This window comes from Diorhabda carinulata, chromosome X, assembly GCF_026250575.1.
Source record: "Diorhabda carinulata isolate Delta chromosome X, icDioCari1.1, whole genome shotgun sequence".
In the NCBI taxonomy this organism is placed as follows: Eukaryota; Metazoa; Arthropoda; class Insecta; order Coleoptera; family Chrysomelidae; genus Diorhabda; species Diorhabda carinulata.
This window is the reverse complement of record NC_079472.1, coordinates 20,662,724-20,686,057: the sequence shown is the minus strand read 5'-3', so window position 1 is coordinate 20,686,057 and position 23,334 is coordinate 20,662,724. Positions and strand designations below refer to the sequence as shown.

Below are 23,334 nucleotides of genomic sequence, written 5' to 3'. Positions count from 1 at the left end.
TCGTCCCAATTTCCAGTTCTTCAAACAACTAGTCAGCAGATGGTCTCGTGATAGTGGCAACGACTGAAGCGGTCGACTATTTTGAACAGTTATTGTAATTTAAGCATTCGTTTAATTGTATAGGCATTATTTCACCGACTGTTAAGACGAGCATACTTCTTATTACAAATATTTATCATACAAAAGACTTGGAAAAGAATTATAGGTTTATCGAGTGTAAATTTGTTTGTTTAATTTTACCGGTAGTGAAATAGTTGTAAAGTAAACGGTTAGAGAAAATTTATGTTCTCTAACTTAAATTTTAATTCTTCAAACAAAAACGAAGCTTTATCGAGGTGGTGTGGTAGTTTCTATTAATTCCTCTATATTGATACTTGAAACAATATTCTTACTAATTGATTTATGTGAAATTTACTGGTTTATAAAGCCTTTTGTCAGTTTTAAGGTAGCAATAACCGTTTTTAGTTAATTAATGTGAGGTTAGGTGTATAAATTGTAAACATGCTCGATGAATCTGATCCAGAATTCGTTGATGAATTGTCCACAAGTGGGAGTAGCGACAGTGACGTAAGTATTAGTATATATATATCCAGTAGCGGATCAAACTATAAGTTTATTTGGGGTTTTTATATATATTTCGGTGATCCTGATAACTTTTAGAGAATCCTTCATATTTTCTCAATTTATTTTATAGTTACGGTTATTAGTTTTAATATCGTAAGTGATCATTAATGTTGCTTTTTTTCTTCACACTTTTGATTCAATATAGAATAGTTGAATTGTGTCTATAGGTATAAATAGCATTAATAATTTTTCGTCAAGTGAAAAAAGCATTGGAAATACGAAAAATTGCAAAAAGGACAAAGAATAGACTCCTGCTTGCAATTATTGAACATTATACTTGTATTAATTACTAAATATAGAAAGATGTTATTCAGTAGAGTTTATAATTAAAAGTTAGAGGTAATGGAAATCAATTTATACAGGAGAAGAATAAATTGGTCTATAAACAGAATTAGTGCTGTATGTGGAATGACAATGAACCTCAAGTTAGAATTATCAAAAAACAGAAGAAAAAAAAACAATTTGAACATGTTTGATATACAGTTTGTACCAAATACCTAAATATTATTTGTGAGATGTTTAGGGCACTAGTTCTTAAACGTGTTGAATTCAAAGAGCAGTAAAAATGTGGACACTTGTGGAACTCTACTTACCACTGACTTTTTGATATAAATAAATCATGAAAACGAAAACTAGAGCTTCATCAGTAACATATAAAACTAGTATTATAAAATATTAAATTAAAATCAAACTAAAACTTGGTTGTTAATATTTTGAAAATCAGAAAGATTAATGATGGTCATCCTTGCTGACTGTGGTATCAATAATAGTATTATACCTAGTGATAGATAGAGCAAGCACAAAATAAAGACGATCTCAATATTTCATTTTAACGGTAGTTGTAACCAAAAATTTAGTTTCATACGTATATGCAGAGGAAAAAGGCAATGAAGTCCTCAAAGCTTCCACATAAAGATTTTCATATCTTCACCTAGAACTGCTGTAAATTATTTTCTATGTCAGATGATAATACACATACCTTTCACGCTATAATATATATATATATATAATATATATATATATATATATATATATATATATATATATATATATATATATATATATATATATATGTATGTGTTTAGAACTATAAATGTGCAGAAGAGCAAATTTTTTCTACAATTCGCTTAGATCCAAATCATTATATTGAGACCGAGTTTTCTTGAAATTCGCTCTAAACTGTTCGAATAATTGTTCCAATTCTTCAATATAATGACCGTATCCAATGTTTTCATGACTGAATAATTGTAAAAAGAACAGTTTTTACTTCTTATTTATGATTCCTATAAGCGAACTTTGTTTTAAAAAACTATAAGATAACTGAATACTTGATAGGCCAATAAATAACAGTTTATATCACACTTATATCATATAAGGTTTGATATGCTCACAAGCAAATGGATAATGGAATTTTCGAAATTAGTAAACTAATGAAGCTGTCGTTGATAGATGTTATTTTGGATTAACTACCAATATGTGGATTTTTCATGGACTGAGAAATATTTCTAGTGGACCAAGGTGGCAGTTAAGAAATACAGTTTTAGTGATATTGAATTGGATTTGTTTACAACAATTAACAAATGGTTTATTGAGGATTGAAGACGACCAAATTCCTGTTTAGTGATTCATGTGAAAAAGTATAGTGCGCGGGTGCTTAGTGGCTAGTGTTTTATTAACAAGAAAAACTTTATTTTAATGACTGGAGCTTAGTAGGATAAGTACCTATTTTACATTATAATAATGTAATGGTTGATCTTTAAGATCGGTTTTATTTATATAAAACAATGGTAGTTCTAATTGGATAGAAAACGACTTGAAATGGTTTGTGGATTATCGGCCTAATTAATTGCTATGTATTTGATTGAGAATAAGTTGAGAAATATTAAATTGTCTTATACAGGATCATTTTTTTCTACAAAATATCCAGTATTTACCAAAAATTTCTGGCACTTATTTTCCCAAACATTTTTGTTTATTTTTCTTTTTGTATATTTATAGATAACAGCGATGAAAAGGCCGTCTCCTGAACCGGCCGATCAGACTTTAACGAAGGCGCAAAAGAAACCGAAAGTACAAAAGAAGAAGAAGAAGAGAGATCCCAATGAACCACAAAAGTAAGTAACTAAGTTTTTCAGCTTTTAACAAGATATTTAACATTTTTATTGACGACTAACTATTTTTGGGTATCTTTTATAATGTATTTATATTTTAAAAATAAGTTTCAAACATCTTACGAATGAAGTAACTATTGAAAATAATTCCAGAAGAAACATTTCAATAAAATTAGTTCATAATAGGTGGCGTAAAAAACGCTTGAATTTGATTTAAGAGACAGGAGTTTTGTAGGTTAGGATGTCCAGTTTTGGTACCCGTGGCGCATCGCGTTTTCGCTGTTGAACATTTCTTGAAAAGTAATGAATCTGTTATTACTTTTCAACGATTTTTCCACACAGAGTGCAATGTTCCACGAAATGGTTCGATACCTGATCACAACACAATAAATACTTCGTTGGGTTGCCTCTTTTCGCGCAACTGGATCAGTTATGAAGCAGAAATCGTCTGGTTTTCCTAGCACGGCGCGAACTCCACAAAATGTCGACGTCGAGTTAGGGCGTCGGATCTTAAAGTCCTCGCTGCCCCACTGGCCACAACTTGCAACCTTAGGGGTCAACAATACAAAACTGTAGCTCCAACAAGACGGAGCTACAGTCCACGTGGCTAATGATTCCATGACAGTTGCACGAAGGATGTTTCCACGACATTTAATTTCACGTTTCGGCAATATCCCCTGGCCTGCACGCTTCTCAGATCTCTCGGTGTCTAATTTTTTTCTATGAGGCAACTTAAAAAGTAAAGTTAATTGCAACAAACCCCCTACGCAAGGAGACCTGAAAGCTGCAATACGCGAAGAAATCGCAGATATTTCCAACGAGACATTGTCAAAAGTAATGGAAAAATTCGAAGAAAGACTTTTGATGTGTATAAACGCGGAAGGACGCGGAAGAACTATCATCTTCTAAACGTGATCAGTTCACTACAAACAGTGCATATTGATATTCCAATGAACAAAGTCATAAATTGGATAATCTAAACATTTTATTCATGTGAGTCCATTTTTTATGTAATCAAAATAAAGCAAATTATACTGGTTTGAACTTCATGCGTCCTTATTGCGCCACCTTGTATTTATCCTCATATGAACCATTTTTATCTCAAATACGAAACCCACGTGTTTTTAGTTTCCTGCCCTTTTAGTGTTGATAGTTTTGCTAGTCTATTATATTGCTGTTGACCAAGAATAACCAGAAAACAGTAAAAAAGGGTTTCTGATGTTGGAGGTTAATGTAGTAAACACAAAAGACTGTTAACCTTCGACTTCATGAAAAATAACGGCTATGATAAAATTTGTTCTTATGGTTTCGTTTAAGATAGATTTTGGTCCCGATAATATAGTTTAGGCTGGGAAATTACTGAATATATTGGGTTACGATCAAATTAACTTTTAATTTATACGGTGCATAAGGGTGATATAGAAAGTTTGTGTATATCTTAGTTCAAAATAAATAATTCCAAATTATTTAAATAAGTCGAAAAAGATAGTTTATAAATAACTTAAATTCAAAATATTTATTGTCATTGTAATCTCTTTTATAATTATAAAACTTCAAGAGATACAAGGTCTTTCCGGAAACTATGATCGGCTTAACCCAATCATGACTGAATTTTCGGATACTAACCCAGATCACGGTCATTGTTGTTTGGAATCGAGTCGTGACCATATATTGTGATCCTTTTTACACTAGTAGATTGGTGGATAAATGCGATCAATTGACGGGTTGTTTCATTTTGATTTTTGAACTTTGAAAATTATTTATTCCCCATTAAATTGCTGTCTACTGTTAATTCTCATGAACAGCATGATTGATAGATTATTATTGAGGTTTGCGGTTTTTATACTTTTCGTTCTTTTAACATAAAAATAGCTAATTGGTATTAAACTTTAGTACAAAATCCTTGTGCGGATTATTAGATTTATTAGAATTAACATACAAAAAAGTGACAAAAATCAAAATTTCTTGTAGATCATGTTTTAAATTTGAAATTTCCACCGAAAATTGAAAACGACGTTTGGAAACTGATCTAAATCTCTTTCTGTGTTAGGATCCGCAATCTACCTGAACACGGGTTATAATTTCCGAAAAGTCGATTTATTTGTATTTAAAATATTTTGTAATGTGTTTTTAGCATTACATTTTCGATTTTCATATAAAAACAAATAATTATGATATTGACTGATGATTATTTCGTTTTGTACATGCAAATTTTCTTATCAAAAGAAGTTTGTGAATGAATTTCTGTGTATTTGAATGTTTCAAGGTGTAAAGATTCTTAATTTTTTTGAACAATTGCTAAAATTCTCATAACGACTCCAAAATTTCGAGAATTTTCCAAAAAATGTATTGGGGGTCAAATAGGAACCCATATGTCAGGAACGGATTAGATTACAGATTATAACAAAAGTGGTCCCTAGAAACATGTGGAAATTATTTTCAAAATTTTAGATCCTCCACTAGATGGCGTATTTGAAAATATCAAATTAAAAAGCAACTTTTTTTTAATTCACCCAACTAAGTGGCAATTTGTATACGATAATCGAATTCTACAAAAAATTTTTCATTCCACAAATCTCTCTCTTCGAATAAGACTTGGGGGTGAGTGAGAACCTTGTTATAAAAATACCCAAAAATGCGGTTCGCTTAGCCAATTTTTGTAAACTTGATTTTAGCTGCTGTCCGCCGATACAAAATATATAACTTGTAAGCAATTTAATTAACAACATGACCTATAGAGGGCGTTGTTTCATATATTTTAGATATTGTGATTTCTCTTTACAAATTTAAATAGGAGTATTAAAGTTTAAGCAGATCTTTTGAAATTGATCTAAATTAACATTAAAATAGCTGTCCCGACATATCTTAAGAATGTAAACGGCGGGGATTTGTCTTCAAACTTCAAATAGACTGGTTTTTCCAACCGGAAATTCAGAATTTATTTTGGATGGAAAGTTCTTACATTGGCCTACCTGCGGTAACTTAAACTATTCTTATAATATTCTTATTATTACCGCTAGATAACATCTAACTAATATTACTGACAAATTATTAAATAAATTATCATCAATTATCATCTCATCTCTTGTTGTGGGAATATTGGTGTAAACGAGATCTTTCATTCGGCCCCATAAATAATGATCTGGGTGGCTAGATCTGTTCGTTTTTTTGTTCTAATTTTTGTTTCACACACTTTTTAGAACATCTGACCAAAACTTTTATGCCACTATAAAAATAAGATGCATATTTAGAGTCAAAATGTATGAATGTTTAATTTCATCGTCACTGTTAAATTTTTCCATCCCTTAAGTCGGTTTCCAACTTTGGTAAAAAAAAGGTAGGACGGTATCAGATAAGGGCTATTTGGTGGGTAATCAATTTCTGTGAAGCCACATTCGCGTACAGTAGTTGTGAAAAGAGACGTATTATGAACTGGAGCATTTTCATGAAGCAAGCGCATACCTCCACTGATTTTGCCATGTTTTTTTTCTATTTTTTTTTTGACGCAATTGTCATAGTAAGTCAGAATAGTATGGCGAGTTCACGGTTGTATTTGATTCTCGTCCAGAGCGAAGCAATCAAATTTTTAATTGTTGAAGATCATGGACACAAATCACAGTCTCAATTTGAAATATTTTTCAAAACAACTCGTCTTAGTGGTCATTCGACCTCCATTATAATAAAATGGATCGAAGCAGCAAGTTTAAACTTTGTGTCACTGACGCGTGCACGAAGATTCTTATACACCATCAATGAATATTTCAGAAAAAAAATTGGTTATATAAAAAATAACAATTTTCTCTTTTATACTTAATAACGTCATCAAATACTTCATATTTATTTATTTTAACGTATTTGTGAGTGAACGGTTTAAATGAATTCGTCTCTGTCTTCACCCCACCCTGAAGCGGCGTCGTCGCACCCCTAGCCGAAGTGCAGTTGGGGAAAATGGCATTTCAACATTTTAATAGGATTTAATAGCACATCGCAAAAATCAATAATCGTCGGGTTAGAAGTGAGAATTGACGCCGAACGAACGTCGGAAACAAACTGATAACGTATTTCTCAAATATATTAACAGACAGAAAATTTAAATTTCATACCACAAAGTTTTCGACTATTTTATATTCACAAAATTGTCAACTCCTATCATTACAACTCTCTTATAATATGATATATATGATAATATGAAAGAGAAATTTGTTTAAAGTGTATTTAGTCGCGTAAATTTTTTCATTGAAAGTCCTCAGAAACAGCCCCGATTTTGATCTTTTTTTTTTGAAATTTTTGTGTTTTCATATTAATCAGAAATCTTTCAACGGGGGAAAAAAATAATTATTTATATTGTTTAAATAATATGCAGTTTCTGCGTGTTTTTCTTTCAAAAAAATTATCCGTGTATTAATTTTGGTTTTAAGAATAGTTGGTGAAAGTACAATTGTTGTCAGTAATAATTTATTAATAGTTTTTTGTGCGTAATCTTGTTGTGTTAAATAATGAAGGTCAATTTACTATTTTTTTGCTTGAAGAAAAAACATCATGATATTTCAAATGAATCTTTTGTGGAGTCTCATTTGGATGCTGAGAATGAATCTACTCGTATAAAAAAAATGTAAATATAATATACAACGAACTACTTATTAATGATCATTATCCTGCTGGTGATCAAATGTTTTCTGAAAACAAATTAATTGATGTAATGCCTTAATCATTACAACTATTATTGAGTGAAATTCTACTAAAGGGTTCAAAGAAACAAAATTCTGAAAATGAATTTGATAAAATGTAACTTCAATTGCACATACAATCATGTCTGTTGTAAGACATCGCTTTTTTATCGCCTTTCTAAGTTGGATTGATTATTTGGTTTCAGAAAAGTCATAAAAATATGCCATGATTTAGGTTTTTGTAGTCGTTTAATTTTACAATCAGCTATTGATAGTTCCTTCCATGATGTGGTCGTTGTAGCAGAGGACATTTATGTTTTAGTGATATTGATGGCTTCAGCGCCTGATGATAAAGAAATATTTTTCTTAAAACCAGTCAAAAATAATGTTTTGCAACGAGTTTATTCAAAAAAAATTATGTTAATAAAATATCCAAATATAAAAATTTTTCATTAATGATCAGGATTGACGTGCAGCAACTGAAAATTTTATGATTCAAGAGTAAAGTGAAGAAATATGTTTTAATGGAGGTATTTATTGTATTATCACCATGTATAGTGCTACAACCATCAAAAACTTGAATGAATACAAACGGTTTATAGCATTAGCTACAAAAGACAAGAATTTACAATTCAGCTCATTACCTCCAACAGAGGATGCAGCAAAACAACATATTAAAAGAGTATACCTGAAGGTTTAACAATGGAAAAACATAAATTTAATATATCCCGAAAATTAGGGTTGGCATTTAGACAAATCAGCGATATATAATATTAGCGTTTTCGATTCTTTTGGAATTTGAATAATCACAAATTAACTCATTAATAAGTAGAAAAACTTTTGTTTTTCGAATGAAACTAAAGGAATGTTGATATAAGAATCACTTACTTGTTTATTGTCAATATTCGTAAACATCTCAGAGAAATAAAATGTTCTATGAATCGCATTTACTGGACAACAAGATATAAAATTTCATGTAAACGTATGTAAATACTTTTTTTTCATACTGTACTGTAAATTCGAATTACAGTACTAATTTGAGTCCGAAAAATGGCACTTTACTGTATCCTTGTACTCTACAATACTTTTAAATTCTCCCAATACCGTTTGAAATAATTAAAAATAAAAAATCAATTAACATCAATAAGTAAACTTTTATTCTAATTTTTTAATGTTAACAGTTTCAACCCCTTGTATCATTCTTGCTATTTTCTTTTTGTTCTCGACGGATTCCTCCATATATTTGTCAGCCACTGATGAACTCTTCCATCCATCATACCGTTTTAAAACATTCATATCAGCCCCAGAGTTGGCCAACAACGTTGACGAAGTCCTTCTGAAGCAGTCTCTGGTGTACTTTTCTGGATGCTCAAGATTGATGATGACTTCAGCAATTTTTTCAGGTGCTCCGCCAACAGTCTGTATTCCAGTTCGTTGACCTACGCATTTTCCTTGTCTATAGCCTACAAAAAGTGCTTTTAGTGAAATGTGTTTAAAAACCCGTCGAACATGTGTTTTTGTGTGATTAATACGAAACACTAACTGAGAACCAATATCCTCTACATCGTCTACTTCTAAATTATAAATGTGTCTTCCTTTCGACAATCTCCGACAATGCCAATTAATGCAATAACTTTCACCAGTAAATAGTCTTTGTCTGGGGCGTCCCTCATAAATGTTTCAACTTCTTCCTTTGCTAGCACCTTCGACTAGAATAACGGGAAATGTTGACATTCTCATTAACCATAATCATTGATTTGACCATCGAGTATTTAGACCATATTGAGGTTTTTGACTGAAAAAAGGTTTGAAAAGAATGCTTTTAAAAAACAACTGTTCTTACCACATCAAAAAAAATAAATCAACATCACATTTTCATCAGCATATATTCTTTTTCCTACCTTTTAGAAGACTTAATTGAAATAATTTGCCCTAATGCTTTCACACATTTCTCAACAATTTTATTTGAATTATCAGCTATTCTTTCGTAAAATATTTTTTTGTCTTTTGTTTACAATGTTACCTTAGTGACTTCTGCTAATTTTTATTTTTTTTAAATAATAAGAGAATAATCAAAGTAGCTATTTTTCAGTAAAATTGTTAATATGACATTTCATATTTTAATATGAAATATAAAACCGAAAACAGTATAAAAAAAAACAAATTACGATACACGTCCGTGAAGTTTATTACAGTACTCGATTGGATATTCTTGACTCGGCTCCTTCGTCGCCTCGTCCATAAACATCTATCTCGTACCGTACTAAATAACTTCCCGGCCTTATAACGTAAATAACTGTTTCTTTCTCCTGTAGTTTAAATAAAGCATTTTGATACGGTTCTGAAGGACGTAAGTAACAATTACCAAAAAGGTCTTGGCGTCGCGTCGCCTTATAAATCAATCAAGGATAGCGATAATTTATCTCATGTAAAACGTGTATCTCATTTACTTAAAAAACACCTTATATTCATTAAATTTCGACTACAAACACAGGAAATGCCTTTAATTTTTCTTATTCTTTTAAAAATGCTCAAAGCTTATTATATCAGGATACTTGGATAGGTTATGTTTTCTTCTATGGAAAGGGTTGACGTCAGACTAGAATGCTCCCACGATAAGCTTGATGGAGATTTTCCCTGAGAGTACGTCAAAATCGCATTTTCTGAAACTGCGGTTGCAGTCTTTGTTTAGCACTATGTCTTGAAAGTATTGATTCGTTATTTCATACCTCTTCATTCATTTTTCTGACAGAAACAACATTTGCATTTAAAACCAATCAAAATGGCGCCACCTGCAACACCAATGAAAGTCCTGAAAATTTTATTTTGCTCTTGTAAACCAGGCAGCGGTGCAACATGTGCCTGCAGAAAAAGTAGTTTGTATTGCTCATCCGCTTGCATTGTATGCACAAATTGAAAAAGATGAAGTTGCAAATCCATGAAATATTGTTGAAATTTACATTTTCTTTTGTAAAAATAACAACAAACATTGAGGACTTTCGAAGATTGCCTCTTTTACGGCTTCATTGACTCGACTAATTATTTTGAAATTTATTGAATGGATTATGGGGTGGGCAAAAACTTGACCGGCAGTGTATGCTTGACTCAAGATATTCACATAAGGCAAAACGTTGCTATTTTTCTTGTTTAGAATGATCACTTAGTAATATCACAATTAGAAAGTATAACCATGAAAAAGAAAATCGATTTCCAATTTTTCGAGATCTTTTCGCTATTTACTATAATCGAATAAAATAAGTCCGTCTCTGAAGCATATTTTTCTAAATGAAAAACATGTCTGGGAGTAAGAACGCAAAAGGTGGACCATAAAACAAACAAACATTCCAACACAGTGAGTTGAAACTTCAGATTTATTGTTGCAATTTCACGTATCATGTAATACATTTGTTTTTCTTGTTGACTTTTTCACTTTTCTTTGTATAACGTTCTTCTAGAAGCTATTTACCTATTTATGAATTTAATATCCCTCGGATTTTTGCTTCCGAGCTACCAAGAAAGATTCGTTGAATATTAAATCAATTTTTTATTACTTTACTGGTGCTATGAACAAGAAATATCATTGTAAAACCTAAAAAATGAGTTTTCAGTCTATTAAGCCTTTTTAGACACAACTTGGACGAGATTCTGTGTTTTAGAGTCTCATTAAAATAAAATTAAAAATACTTTTGAATGAATTAAACTGTCTAAATTCGAAATATGATTTTTCCATTAATATTTGGTTATGATTTTCGTAAATAAGTGATCAGATATATCCCCAGACAAAAATTTTGTGACCAATTCAACAAAACCATTACGTAAAATTATTCGTCCTTGAAGTGTTGAATAAATTTCAATTAGCTTTTGGTCCACTAATGAATATTGCCCTCCAAAAGGCAAGTCTGTATTTCTCAACATAATTTGATTTTAGCATCTATTTAAAGTATTTATTGTTAAACAATGTTGAATGTCATTTTCGACCTAGAATATCTCCAAAACATGAAAAGATATGAATGAGAAAAAGGGCCAAATAAAAAATGTAAGGCTGTAAATCAATTTTGACCTGTTGCGGATGCAGTTTAATAGCTTTTGGATAAACTCGTTGTTTGATAGGCGTAGAACTAGTCCTCTCAATAGGCTTTACTTGCATTGATAAACCCTGGTTGGAGGAGGGTTGGAAGTAGAAACCGATGCTTTGCACGCAATAAATTTTCGCTACCACATAATTCTCTCAATTAATTTCACGTCAAAGACAAAAAACAACTCGATGCGAATGGAAGTTACGGCTATACTGATTTGTCTATAATAGCGAGAGGTACTGTAAACAGAAACAGAATGTTTCACTGTAATCTGATGAACTCATTATCAGTCGAATGGCCTACGACAGGTAAAAATGTAGCTCTCTGCCACCCTTCAACTACTCTTTGATTCTACGAGCCATTTTTATTTAGACAGGGAGGATACGACCGCAAAAAACATTACAAACATCGCGTGTTAAATATTCCTTATTTGAGCGAAAAAAAAACTCACAGATCTCCTATAGTATCTTGTCAGCTCAATATCTCTTATTTTATTTTGCAATATTGGTAATCATGATTTTCCATAATAAAATTGGAGAACAAATATCCTAACAAAACAAAAAGCGAATAAATTAGAATTACAAAAAGATTTATTGGTATTCTGAGTTGAATCAGACATAGGGCACCAGAAATAAGAAAGCAGAGAATTGGTAGTTATCTTAAAGCAAGAAGACTTTAACAACTACGTATTAGAAAATTTTTCATATATTGTTTATACCATAATTATAACAAATGTAAATTAATAATTAAAACCTTTAACCTTGATAGCCATATTTGAAAGCAAATAATTAATCAAATGTTTAGACAAGATGTTTTTCAATACTGTTTTCAGTATTCCCAGACTTTTAACTTCATGGAAAAATTGGTTAATGGTTTAAGTTCTCTTTTGGTCGATTTTAGAAATTACAGAGTTGAGAGCATATTTTTCTATTGAAAATTGAAAATAATTTACGCTAATATCTCAAAAATATGTTGAAATTTCACTAATTATCGAATATTCTTAATTTCGTTTTCAGACCGGTTTCAGCGTACGCGTTATTCTTCAGAGACACTCAAGCTGCAATCAAAGGACAAAATCCAAATGCTAGTTTTGGAGAAGTTTCAAAAATTGTGGCGTCCATGTGGGATGCTTTAGATTCCGAACACAAAAATGTGAGTATTAGAGAAAATTAACATAAAAATTATTGATTGAAACAAAAATTATTGAGTAACCAGAGAAACGGAAAGTATCTGAAATTTTAACATCGAGGACGGGTCAGTAAGTCTGCGTCATTTTAATTTCCCCCCTCGAAACTAATAGGCAAAACTGTTTCTTTCGATTATATTTGACATGGAGTCGTGTCTGCAATGGTATGATACAATTTGAGAATTTTTATTAACCTCTGCACATCTAAAAGCACAAGCTCAGTTTGTTGTTGAACAAGAATCATCATTTTCTTCACAAAGGGTGTACTGCAGCTATTGAGTTGATTGGAAAAACCTTCTCATAAGTACAAAAAGGACTAATATCCAATATGGAAAAATATTCAAGCAGTAAGAGGTTCCCAAGAGATGGGAAAAAACAGATCAGTATAGTGGATGTGTAACTGATGCAAATCAAAACTTGAAATTGACTAAAACAAAAAGTTTATTATATAACTTTGCTATACCAACATTTTGTGCGGTGCTATCAACTTAAGCAATGATAGGATACAATTTGAGAACTTTTATTAACCTCAGCACATCTAAAAGCACAAGCTCAGTTTACTGTTGAAGAAAAATCTCTTCCACCCAGTACCAGAAATTTTGTTTGTTTACGAAACCGGAGAGTTGTTAATTTGGCCATCATCTGAGAGTGAATGACCTGTATTTTAAACGGGTGATATCGAAGACTGGACTGCTTGTCGAACACGTTCTATATTTTCAGGTGTTCGAATCGTTCTGGCACTACCACTTCTTTTTCTAGACGTCGATCCAGTTTGCTAGAGGTTGTTTACCCATATTTTACTCGCATGGTCTGATGGAACAGGTGCTTATGCGGTATATTAAAATCCCGATGCGTTTGCACTAAACTGTCTCCATTTTAATAATAAGCATTAATTGCGTAACCCGTCCAACGCTCCATTGTAGACTAAATGGCAAGCTACTAGGATCCGTGTGACTGTTTTCCCTACTACTTTACCGCGCGCTGCAAGCCCATCCCAAATCTTCCTGTTGCATTGCCGAACCCTTTATAAGAAGAATTGCACAAATTATAATCATTACTTTTTAAAAGTAATGTTTCAAAAGTATACGAAAATCTACTAGATTATAATTCTTTCCTAATCCTACTAAAAGGTTTTGACAGGGTGAAACAAACAGTTTGACAAAGCCTGAACCGAAAAAATCTATTTTTCAACAAGTGTTTTATCAGAAAGAACGACTTGAAATCTCAAAACTACATAATAAAAAGACTAAAACATGAAGAGGTACCGAGCCCTCTATTGTTTATAATAATTATAAATGATAAAATATTGAAGTAACAAAAAGAGTATCTGAAAAAGTAAGAAGTAGAATACAATTTGGCAGATGTGCACATCTACCGAAAGGGATTTAATAAAAACATCTAGATATAAAAAAGAAAACTAAAGAAGAGAAATCTGGAGGTTAGATAGATGTAAAAAGAATGGAACAAGTCGAAATAATCAAATATTATCTCTACTGTTTCGAATCTGTATCATAAACTTTCAAGGTCATTTATAGACCAAAAGGAAATCATCGGGAAAATGGGATTGGTGGTATACAGGACATTATACTTGCTAATATTAATAAATGGAAATCAATGAAAACTGATTACTGACAAACCAAACAAAAAGTAGAATTGAGTATTGAATCAATAGCTGGAACGATAGAAGACAACAAGCTGAATTGGTTTACATAGATGGTTGGAATGACAAATAAGATACCCGTTAGATCTATTTGAGAAACAGGATCAAATGAAACGGAAGAATGGTACCAAAAATAATATAGAAACAAGAGATAACAGAAATATTGGAAAGAAGAGAATAACGTAGAACCAAACACGAACTATGGCAAAAAATGAAGAGAAATGGGCGAAGTTTATTGTATAAGTCTTCTATTCGAAAAATATATTTTAAATAATGCAACATAATTAATTTGAATGAACAATATTTCGAAATATTTCTCAAGTTCGGGGTCAATGTACAAAACCTAATAAAACATAATTAAAATTAATGGAAACAATGTTTTCAATTAGCGTCGTTGTTTGTTATGAACATCTGGAAACAATTGACAATATTTCTTTTCATATTCCATTAAATAATAATAATTTTTGTATGATTTATATTTCATAAAAATTAAATTGATTCTACAAATAGATAAGTTTGATTTCATAGCGACTAAATTGGTAGACTAAGTTCTATAATCACAAATGAGCAAAAGGAAAAAACCTAGTCATCAATACTATCAGAAGTGGTAGAAATTTTTTTATTTAGATAAAACAATTGTTAACAAATCATTAGTTTATATGGAATATCAGCTGAATAGCTCAACTCCAATCCTAAGAAATTATTTCAAAATATTTGAATATTTGGGAAAAATTTTGCTTCAGGTTTACAAAAAGAAAACTGAAGCGGCCAAAAAAGAATACCTAAAAGCATTGGCGGCGTACAGGGCGAGTTTAGTCTCTAAAGGAGCGGGCGAAAACGAAGGCATGTACGGAAACTATCCCAATTACCAAGGCGGCGGACCCCCTCAGTATTCTTCCTACCAACCACAAGGTACCATTCCATCACCTCCGATGTCAGCCCCACCTTCGGCTACTCCTCCCGCCCAGTCCCCCATCGGGAAGAAACCACCGATGATGGGAGGCATGCCTCAGTCACCACAACAAGGACACCAGGGAATGATGCAGACTAACATGGGGCCAGTGCCAAATCACATGAACATGCAACACATGCAGCAACCACAGCAACACAATAGTTATATGCAACAGGTAAGTTACAAATTAGTGATTTTTTTCAGTGCAGAAATTACAAGTTATCACATTTTCAATTTGAAAATTATTTCACATACCGAGTACTGCAATTATCAATGTTTACTTAATTGAAAACAATAAAATAACAATTATTCAAGATTTGTTCAAGTGCACAGACAAAAATGTAAGATCTTATTCAATACTTCGTCCAACATCTTTAAAATACATTTCAAATTTGATTGCAGAAAATCAAAACTGTTTTTATTGACTTATTATTGATAATGTGAACTACTCATTGAAGTATACACTTGATTTTAAATTTACTTTATCCCAATATGAGATTGAATCTTGAATATATCAACAGAATCTTTTGTTTTTCATTCAAGGACCAAGTGCTGGTTAGTTCTGACTTCTGATCAGTTTAAATTTATCAATTAAGATATACAGTCTTGACTGTAGTTGAAATGTTCAATGAATTCATATCAAAGTTAAAATTATCAATTAATTCAACTTTCTTCTTTTAAAATATAATTCAATGTCTATTAGAGCATATACCACAAGAACTAATTTTTTATATATATTTCTATACGATTAAGAGTACAATACAGTTTTACTTAGATCCATATATTTGTAACAAGAATTAAAAACTTAAATATATTTTATGTGATACCGTGATTCTGCTTATTTGTGTCAGAGTTTCTGTTAGGGTGTAAATGTAGTGAAACGAGAGACATCCTTAAAAGAAAATCCCATTCTGTATTTTATATTTTAACAAAGAAATGATTAAAATAGTAGCAAAGTCCAAAACGTCGTCTATTAAAAATTAGCTACTAAATAATGAAACCGTTATATCAATTAAACCATCAAGGAAACCGCCTTTCTTCTATGAACTGTGAACCTATCAGATTTCAACTAGCTTTACATCTCCAATCTTATTTATATGAAATGAATCGCTTTACCATGTTTATACCCTGGAAATTCAATTCTGCAAAATATATATTTTGATTCGACTTTCGAAGATTCTAATTGTTTTAATTTAATGTAGTTTATTCGATTTTCTACCCAGGTTCCTCAACAGCAACATGTACCAATGTCCCCACAGCAACAACAACCACACGTTTCAGTGTCACCTCACAGCCATATGCAACAGCCATCTCCTCATATGCAACAACATATGAGTCCCCCACCTATGGTGTCCAGTTCCCCACCCGTCTCAGCCCCGGCACCCACTATCCCTACATCGGTAGCCCAACCTAATGTCGGACAAGGTCAAGGAATGAGACCACAGAACGCTTGTATACGTCACGGATGTCCTAATCCAGCCATCACAAATCCCGAATGGGAAGATGAGTACTGCAGTAATGAATGTGTGGTTAGCCATTGCCGGTAAGTTGATAATTTTCATTTCAATCAAAATATTGAATGATTGTATTAAAAATATGAAACCTCATAAAGACAAGAAAAGAAAATGATTACGATTGGCTACCAAAGGAAAATTTCTCACAACTATATTTTGACCAGAATACAAATTTGGGGCTGACTTGAAACATGAAAAATAATCCTGGATACTCCGTCTTCATATATTTTTAAAATACATTTAGATATATCATATTTTGTGATAAAAGGAAAAAACGTATATCTATCAAATTTTTTTTGAACTAACCACTATTGGATATAATCTGGAAACGTAGGAAAAGTAGATTTAGTATGGAAATACAAGGATAAAAAGAAAGTTGCACCATTCCATCAGTGACCAAATATAGAAAATGTTTCTTTGGTATATGCATGACTTTGTCAGAATAATCTTCCACAATAATTTGAAGTAGAAAAAATTCTAATACCAAATCTCTTAATTCCATCTTTTCTAATGTTTGAGAAATGTTTAATTATTGGATGTTGTGAAAAGTCCTTTGTGATAGACCAAATATCCCGTCTGGATTTTCCCATAGTAGTCAATTTTGTTATTCAACTACAACACTTTACTTTCTTCACTAATTCAACACACTTTTTTAATTCTAATGAAAATACATGGATCAAGTAGTAAATCCTCAAAACAATCATTTATTGATACATATTGTACATTTGATTTAATAAGTGTCAAACTAGTATATATATTTTTCATATTTTTTTATTAGTTTTAAATTTATCAAAACTTTGGAAACGATCAAATAGGTTATAACTTGATAGCTTATAAGATCGTCGTTTTCTGACATTATGGAGATTTGATCAATGTTCATTTACTAAAAAAAAAATGAAATTAAAAATTCATTCCTGGTTAATATGGTGATTGACAAAGTTAAAAGTTGATTAAAATATAAAAATAGTGTTGGCGTTCAAATTACTAGATTTTAATTAAGATTAAAGACTCCTATAATTTGAATTTGAACAAATGATTATATACTCATGAATATAACATCACAGAAATTGTATAAATCCTTCATTTATGTATTTTCCACTGTTACTTGCCACTTACAATCCTATTATGATTTCTAATTTTTTCCTCAACTCTATTTTCATCAAATTTTGACTCTATTACCTATTAGCTTAACTGAGACTCAATGTTTGAATTTATTTTTTACTTTTGAGTTTCCGTTTAAGATCTTTCTTTTAAATAAATTGTGCTAAAATATTGCATTGAACAAAATCTTAAATCTATTGTTAAACATTTTTTTATTCCATATTTGGCTTCAACTTCAGATGTTTCTTCAACTTAAAAACTTAAAATGAATTCTAAAGTGAAACCGAAATCATAATCTTTACCGCAAAGATTGTTCAGCAGCTATTGTATTGCTTGGAGAAGGCTCTTCAAATATTCCATTGGGCAAAATCAAGTAGTAAAAGGTTACCAAGAGACGGGAAGAAACAGAATAGGATAGTGGATGTGTATCTGATCTGAATCAAGACTTGAAATTGTGATTTGCAACGCTAAAACAAAAATTTTATTATGTCTACTTTGCTTTACCAACATATTGTATAGTGCTATCAACTTAAGCAATGGTATGATACAATTAGAGAATTTTTATTAACCTCTGCACATCTAAAAGCACAAGCTCAGTTTGTTGTTGAACAAGAATCATCATTTTCTTCACAAAGGGTGTACTGCAGCTATTGAGTTGATTGGAAAAACCTTCTCATAAGTACAAAAAGGACTAATATCCAATATGGAAAAATATTCAAGCAGTAAGAGGTTCCCAAGAGATGGGAAAAAACAGATCAGTATAGTGGATGTGTAACTGATGCAAATCAAAACTTGAAATTGACTAAAACAAAAAGTTTATTATATAACTTTGCTATACCAACATATTGTGCGGTGCTATCAACTTAAGCAATGATAGGATACAATTTGAGAACTTTTATTAACCTCAGCACATCTAAAAGCACAAGCTCAGTTCACTGTTGAAGAAAAATCATAACCTTCCCCGCAAAGGGTGTAATGCAGCTATTAGGTTGATTGGAGAAGACACTTATAAGTACAAATATTCCATTTGGCAAAATCTTCAAGCAGTAAAAGGCTCCCAAGGGACGGGAAGAAACAGATTAGGATAGTGGATGTGTAATTGATGCAAATCAGGACTTGAAATTGCGATTTGCAACGCATTTTGTGAGGTGCTCTCAGCATAAGCAATGATAGGATATGGCGGCCTACAAAATTTTAGAATTTTCAATAATGTTTTTCTCTATAAATATTGATCAAAGAATTAAAAAAAAATTATAATAAAAGTTGTATATAAACTATCCAAAACTATTTTTTTGTCAAACCATGCAAGTACCCTTTTTGCCACATTTTCTAAAGATGAATAATTTTTTTTATTTTCAGAGATGTATTCACAGACTGGGTGTCGGCCAACAAGAACCAATCACAGAATTTTTCAGCAGTTAAGTAAATTCATCTCTAGGGGGCAGTTGCAAACTTAGGAAGAGTTAACAAAAAAAAGTAGCAATACCAACAAGAATCTACATTATTCTATGCTAGGCAAGAAAAAAGTTATAAAATCAGGTTTCGTAAAAAAATGTGTAATAGTGAGAGGATATAGAAATAAGAATTGTAAATAAAATGATAATCATTTTAGTATGTGAGGTTGTATTGAAGCAATACGATTTCATTCTATAGGTATACAATACTAAGAAAATAATATTGTAATACTAGCATTATCCGTTGTATATTCGGTATGAGGTAGACAAAAATATTACCAAACATGAGTTGAAAAATCTAAATTTTTAATCTCATTAGAATGCAGTATCTATTTAGATAAATTGTAGGTGAGGTAATTAAAAATTCTCGTTTCATGATAAAAACAACATTCTGATGATGATATTCAGATTACAAATTAGATTTTTTTCAAAATTATTTGCCTTTAGTAAGTTTGCGTCAACTAAATGTGTATACTATACACAAAATCGAAATACTGTTGTTATATCCCAATAATTTTCTCCTCGTAAGGTGAATTCTAATATGATACTAAGGTTTCTAAATCGTTTATCCACACCTGGTTAAAAAATTTGCATATAATTCTATAAATATGATTTATTTAAATTTAATTATGTTTAAAACAATAAATATTGACTAAAATATATAGATGCAAATATACCTATATTTAAGGTCTTTTTACATACACAAAAGCACGCGCAGATGAAGGTTAAGCTAATTGTTCCATACAAGATCTCGCACTTGCAACGTTTTCGGATTTGTTGCCATTTTTATTGAGTGCAAGAGCTACAATTCTAGGGAGAAGTCTAGTTACTTCTATCATTAGCAGATATCATTATTAACAGTTATTCATTGACCACTTTTATCTTGTTCATTTTACTTTTCACCTCCATTCCACTCTATTAAATATTTTGACTTTGGAAAAAATTGCACGCAACTTCTTACAAGTTGTCTTTAAAGGCGAGATCTTGAATGAATTATACAGTTCAGCAATTCTAAGGAGAAATCTGGTTATTTTTGGCTCAACAAATCAGCTGACTTTCGTAAAACTTAGATTTATTTTCATTATTAAATTAGGCACAAAATATTGAATGAAATTTGAGGTTAGCAATTTGATAAATTTCGCTTATGGAATTTTAGTTGGTGGCAGCCATAATGCAAAGGCATGAGACCTACATTATGGCCGCTTGTCATGATGCAATACAACGTGCAATGCAATGCAATATGCAATATTGCTTAATCAAAAGCATCCGCAGATGAAATTCATGCAACTTGCAACAATGGTTTGCTGCTATTTTTATCGCGTGTTCGTTACAATTCTAGGGAGATTTATTAGTTTTTCAAATGTTTCTTCATCCATTCTCAACCAATTTTTTTATGTTTTCTCGTCTAATTCTATAGCCAAATTCATGTTTCCCCTTGTTCTCTCTAGACAGGGCCTGGCCCAGCATCGCCTGGGTGCACTTTTCCATCCTTCAAATATTTACTAATAGCAACAGGAAAATCCTCACTTACAAATTCTCACTTCACTCTGGTAAGTGAAGTGGGAATTCAGTGGTTAATTGGAATTAATCTAGTTAGCAATCGATATTCCTATGTTTCATAAAAATATTTCCAATACTGTGTATACAGTTATATAATGTTGCTACTACGCTTACTAGGTCTCGAGCTGGTAAAATATTTCTGTCTGCCTTATTTAAAAAAAAAAACATTGTTATTTCATGCTCTGTAAATGCATGTACTCCTTGAATAAAAATTTGTAGTTAGATATGTCAAAAGTACATATTAATTGAGACAAATACTTTAGTTCTTATATTTAGGGCTCTGTTATTACAATAAACAATTATAGTCCAGGAAATAAGGCTCAAAAAAGGGAAAACCTCCAAGTTTTTCGTCCTGCGTCGATTTGTATAAAAATTTGGGATTAGGCTCATTCAACCCTCTAATTCATTTTCTATACTGTGCCGTTGTACACTTTTTGTTTTTTAAAGGTGAAAACTATCCTTAATTGTAATAATTATAAAATAACATGTTGAACCTTAACATGGGTAATATTTGGCTTGGCTTAGTTAAATAAGAATTGTTTTATGCTGTAGGGTACAATTTCATAATACAGGGAGACTCATAACGACCCAACTACTTTGGTTGATAAAAAATACATTATACTTATTTTTATATATCTTTACACATACTATTATAGTATGAATTAAGAGATTAGAAAATAAATTTTACTTTTTAAACATGATATTGTTTAAATGACGGCCATCACGTTGACAGCACTCCTCAAAGCGTTTGCGTACATTTTCAAAAACTTTTTGAAGAAGTGATCGAGGAATACTCCTGATCTTTATTGTTATTGATATAGAAAATGTCGTACCTTCTGTGAAAATTTCAACTAAATACAGGCAGGACGAAAAATTGCGAGCCAAAATGCTTCATTTCCTGGACTATTCAAATCTTATTATTTTGTGTCGAAAATATAGTAAATATTGATATTTTTGTCTAATGAGATGGGGCTATTAATAACGACCCATGCTCTTCTTTCATTATGTACCGTTAATCGATAAGTTTTTATTTTTTACGGAATCTGAACACAACAAAAAGACTAAAAATATCAGTTCCGGTTTGTTCTAATTTTTGTTTTACTATCTTCCTATGTTAGTTGGACTAATTTCATTAACCTGATGGTGTTGTTTGTTTGTTCTAACGTTGTCCACAGTTTGCTAAAAGATACATTGTCATATGCCTTCTGAAGATCCACATAATAAATGGATTTCTTGTCCCATTGCAGTTTTTTACTTAATATTCTTATCCAAATTCATCTCACAATTTGGAATATTTTAGAGTTAAAATTTGTATCTTTCCTTTTGCCGTATTCCTCCATACTAGTATTATTTCTTTGCGCCCAGGTCCTTTTTTGTTCTATTTCTTTTTTGGTGGTCTTCGTCTTCATCTCTTCCAGCCTTATTTTTTTCTGTTAATATATCTTATTTCAATCTTTAAAACATTTTCATATAAATTCAGTTGCTTTTCTTTATTTTTTCTAAGAGTGTTTTATTATTTTTCTTGATCTGTTAAATGACTTGACGGATCATGCACTCAACTACTTCTGTATCTTCTCTTAACCGAACTCGTTGTTTAAGGAGTCAAAAATATTCACATTTTGATAAGCAGCAGCAATTTGGTTGCAACTTTCTATTTTTCTTCTCTTTTACTTTTCCAAAAATAGAATGAGAGTTTCTTTTTCTCTTGTATTCATTTCTTTCCCAGCTTAAAGTATAACAATGATTGAATTGAAAACAGATATTTTAATATTATTGTTATCAATGACTATCTTATTGTTATGTTCAGAACCGTTTTTCATCGACATCAATCATCTATAGCATACAATTATTTTTTATATCATTGACCAATCAGATTTACACTTTTTGTCGATGTATATAAACTTAGTAACTGTTACTTTATTGTTATGTATATCGATATAGGTAATTCGTTTTTTTTTCTTCATGGAACATCCCTAGTATTAAATACCATGGTGAAGGATGTACATTTGTGAATATGTTGAGCGTGTTATTGAAGCTCGGACTGTTTCATACGGTTGAAAATGTATTTTCTTTAATGGGGAGGTTACAAGAAAAACGGTTTGTTTGAAATTCCTCATTGTACATGATCCAGCAGAGAGGAATGTTAAATTCTTTGTTATCTACAATGTTATTCGTAATGAATCTTGTGTTCTTCGTAATAATTAGTCGTCCTTCACGTTTCCTCTGTCATCCAGTATACTTTTTGTGTTTTCTTAGTATGGTCTAATTCTAATTTCTTTTCTTTCATGTTTCTTCCATCCACATCAGTTCAATGAATCTTCTCAAATCATCTTGTCATCCTAATTCCATGGTTTTACAAACCACTGCAGTGTTGTATGATTATTAAATAGTAAAATGTTTAGAGAAAAATTTGAATTTTGAAACAGTAT

At 31.2% G+C, this 23,334-nt stretch overlaps 1 protein-coding gene across 7 annotated transcripts in view; it reads left to right on the top strand.

Moving 5' to 3' along the window:
- The window catches only part of LOC130900810 (TOX high mobility group box family member 4-like), a 203,795-nt gene extending 182,656 nt beyond the window's left edge, over positions 1–21,139 (top strand). For 4 of the 7 annotated variants that reach the window (XM_057811690.1, XM_057811692.1, XM_057811694.1 and 1 more), the window contains 5 exons: positions 2,623–2,738; positions 12,495–12,630; positions 15,068–15,451; positions 16,479–16,819; positions 19,251–21,139. In XM_057811690.1, the coding sequence (XP_057667673.1) occupies positions 2,623–2,738; positions 12,495–12,630; positions 15,068–15,451; positions 16,479–16,819; positions 19,251–19,317 (1,044 nt within the window). In that variant the 3' untranslated portion in view covers positions 19,318–21,139. The remainder of the gene's footprint in view (positions 1–2,622; positions 2,739–12,494; positions 12,631–15,067; positions 15,452–16,478; positions 16,820–19,250) is intronic. The other 3 variants (XM_057811691.1, XM_057811693.1, XM_057811697.1) reach the window with 2 other exon arrangements.
- Positions 21,140–23,334: the final 2,195 nt, after the last annotated feature.